The 3,469-nt window shown below is 43.4% G+C and overlaps 1 protein-coding gene across 1 annotated transcript; it reads right to left on the bottom strand.

The window, feature by feature from the left end:
- Positions 1-1,477: 1,477 nt before the first annotated feature.
- LOC138873463 (uncharacterized) lies at positions 1,478-2,494 on the bottom strand. The gene has a single exon (XM_070151932.1). The coding sequence runs from the start codon at positions 2,492-2,494 to the stop codon at positions 1,478-1,480; it is 1,017 nt and encodes a 338-aa protein (XP_070008033.1).
- Positions 2,495-3,469: the final 975 nt, after the last annotated feature.

The raw sequence follows: 3,469 nt of genomic DNA, 5'->3' as shown, positions 1-3,469 counted from the left end.
ATTCCAATAATACATGCGGCAGTCACGATGAAACTTTTTCTTTTGTACAGAGGAAAGATCATAGGAAACTATACCACATGCCAGATAGTTAGCAAAGTCTGCATACCATGGCACTTCCTCAAGATTGACCGTGAGCAGTTGCTCGTATGGAAAGGTTTCCATAATGTCCTCAACCTCAGTTGAATTTTTAGCTCCCTCAAGTCGTGATATATGATCAGCGACTTGATTTTTTGTGCCCTTTCGGTCATGAATTTCGAGGTCGAACTCTTGGACTAACAGCACACCCAACGAATTAGGTGCGGTTTAGATTCCTTCTTCTCAATCAAGTACCTGAGAGCTGGATGGTCAGTGTATATAATTACCTTAGAGCCGATCAGGTATGATCTGAATTTATCGAAAGCAAACACCACCACCAACATCTCCTTCTTCGTCACAGTGTAGTTCAGCTGGGCTCCACTCAGCGTTCTACTTGCGTAGTAGATTGGATGTATTAGTTTGTCTTTCCGCTGTCCCAGCACTGCCCCCACTACATAGTCTCTGGAATTACACATGAGTTCAAATGGCTACTCCCAGTCGGGGGCAATAATGATTGGTGTTGTGACCAGCCTCTTGTTCAGCTCCTCGAATGCTACCCTGCAATCATCAGAAAACAAGAAGGGGTGATCTTTTTCTAACAACTTACATAGAGGGTTGGCAATTTTTGAGAAATCTCTTATGAATCTTCGGTAAAAACCGGCATGTCCGAGGAAGCTCTTGGTTGCTTTGACTGAAATTGGAGGGGGAAGCTTTGATATCACATCCAGTTTAGCACGATCCACCTCAATTCCTTTGCTTGACACCCGATGTCCCAAGACTATGCCCTCTTGTACTATAAAATGGCACTTCTCCCAATTAAGAACCAGGTTAGTCTCAATACACCGTTTCAGAACACAAGACAGATTTATAAGGCACTCATCAAATGAGTTCCCTACCATTGAGAAATTATCCATGAATACCTCCATTATGTCCTCTACCATGTCAGTGAATATGGTCATTATGCACCTTTGGAATGTGGCGGGTGCATTGCATAGGCCAAAGGGAATCCTCCGAAAAGCATAAATGCCATATGGGCAAGTGAATGAGGTCTTCTCTTTGTCCTCTGGTGCAATGGAGATCTGATTGTACCCTAAGTACCCATCCAGAAAACAGAAGTGTGACCTCCTTACCAATCTGTCTAACATTTGATCAATGAAGGGAAGTGGGAAATGGTCTTTCCAAGTGGCTAGATTTAACTTTCTATAATCCATGCAAATTCTCCATCCCATGAAGGTTCGTGTTGAGATCAGTTTATTGTTATCGTTTTTTATCACCGTCATGCCACCCTTTTTAGGCACACACTACACTGGGCTAACTCAACTACTGTCAGATATTGGGAAAATGATTCCCACATCTAACCACTTTATTACTTGTTTTTTCACCACTTCCTTCATATTGGGGTTTAGCCTTCTTTGATGTTCCTTGGAAGGTTTGTGTCCCTCTTCCAGCAGAATTTATGCATACAGTAGGCGGTGTTGATCCCCTTAATGTCTGTCATGGTCCATCCAATGGCAGTCTTACACTCCTTGAGTACCTGTAAGAGTTGTTGTGCTTGCACATCTAACAAACTGGATGAGATAATAACAGGTAATGTGGAGTCAGGTCCAAGGAACTCATACCTGAGATGGGCTGGCAATGGCTTCAATTCCAGCTTTGGTGGTTCTTCAATGGATGGCTTAGCTGGAGGAATTTCTCTATTTTCTAAGTGTAAGGGCTCAAATTCAAGAGTTCTATCCCAGAACCCTCTGCCCTCTAATGCCAACACCCATTCTACCAGTTCTTCTCCATTCACCTCATCTAAATTCATCAGACATGCAGCCAGGGGGTCCTCAATTGTCAACATCTCATCATCAGTTTCTACAATTACATCAGCGACATCAATAAGAGAGCAATTGGTGAATTCACTTGGTCGCCTCATAGATTTTTGCACATTGAATGTTATCTCTTCGTCGTTCAGTCTCATCTTGAGCTCCCCATTCTCACAATCAATAAGAGCTCTCCCAGTGACCAAGAATGGTCTTCCCAAAATTATGGGAATTTCTTCATCCACCTTGCAGTCTAAGATCACAAAATTTGTAGAGAACAAAAATTTCCCCACCTGAATCAACACATCATCCAGGATACCAGAGGGTCTCTTTATAGTCCTGTCAGCTAGCTGCAACAACATAGATGTGGGCCTAACTCTTCCAATCCCCAGCCTCTTATAAATCTCTAGGGGCATAAGATTTAAGCTGGCCCCTAGATCACAAAGTGCCTTAGCGAAAGCAAAATTACCAATAGTACAGGGAATTGTAAAGCTCCCTGGGTCAGATAGCTTCTCCGCGATTAGTCTAGTCACCACTGCACTGCAGGTCTGAGTAAGAGTCACCGTGGCCAAGTCTTGGAAATCAAAATTTTGGGACATTAAGTCCTTCATCATTTTTGCATACCAGGCATCTCTTTCAAAGCATCTATCAAAGGAATATTTACCTAGATTTGTTTCAGCATCTCCAAGAATTTCTTGTACTGCTCCTCTTTTTGGTATTTAACCAGCCTCTGAGGGAATGGTGCAGGAGGTCTATTCTTCCCAATGATTTGGGATGGATCTATATCAGCTACCACCTCAACCACTAGTTCCCGGGCTATCTCAGCTTCTTTCTCAGTCTCAATCTGAATGTTATTTTCTTCCTGGGCGGGCTGGACTGTCACCTCTGTCAGTTTTGTTGACTCATCCAGCTCAATGGGCACTGGTATGAGTGTCTCAGCATGTCTGGTTTCTCGAGCCCTCTCTTGATCTACATCCAAATCTCTGCCATTGCATAGACTCACTGCCATCAGATGCTTCGGGCCTTGATCTTTTGGATTTATCTGGATGTCTGCAGGTAATGTCCCATGAGGATGATTGTTCAGAGACATCAAAGTTTGGCCCATCTGCACTTCAATATTCTTGATAGCTGAATCATGTGCATATACTCTCTCATTGATTTTTGCATTAGACCTAATAACATGTTGCATCATTGCTTCAAGTCTAGCAAACCCATCTTCTTGTCGTCCACCATGCTGCTGCTGAGAAGGATGATACCCCTGCTGCTGATTCTGATTGTTGTATCCCTGTGGCCTTTGGTAAGGTGCCATATTATAAGGAGGTCTCATACCTCCCATGTTTCCATTGTTGATATGTGGCTGGATTGGCCTATATGGATGCTGCTGCTGACCCCAATTTTGACCACCCTATCTCTGGCCTCCATAATTAGACACATAATTCATGTCTTCAGGGTAGTGATGATGATCATGTTCTACATTCTACTGGTTACCAGTTGGCTGACTAATGCAAGACGCGCACAAGCCCCCATTGGTAGTATCTACTATGTGTACCTGCTGCTTCTGCCCTGACTCTTCCACCTTTTTGGTGAGT

This window comes from Nicotiana sylvestris, chromosome 7 (genome assembly GCF_000393655.2).
Source record: "Nicotiana sylvestris chromosome 7, ASM39365v2, whole genome shotgun sequence".
NCBI classification, from domain to species: Eukaryota; Viridiplantae; Streptophyta; class Magnoliopsida; order Solanales; family Solanaceae; genus Nicotiana; species Nicotiana sylvestris.
Note: the sequence above shows the minus strand (reverse complement) of the source record. Positions and strands in the feature narration are given on the sequence as shown.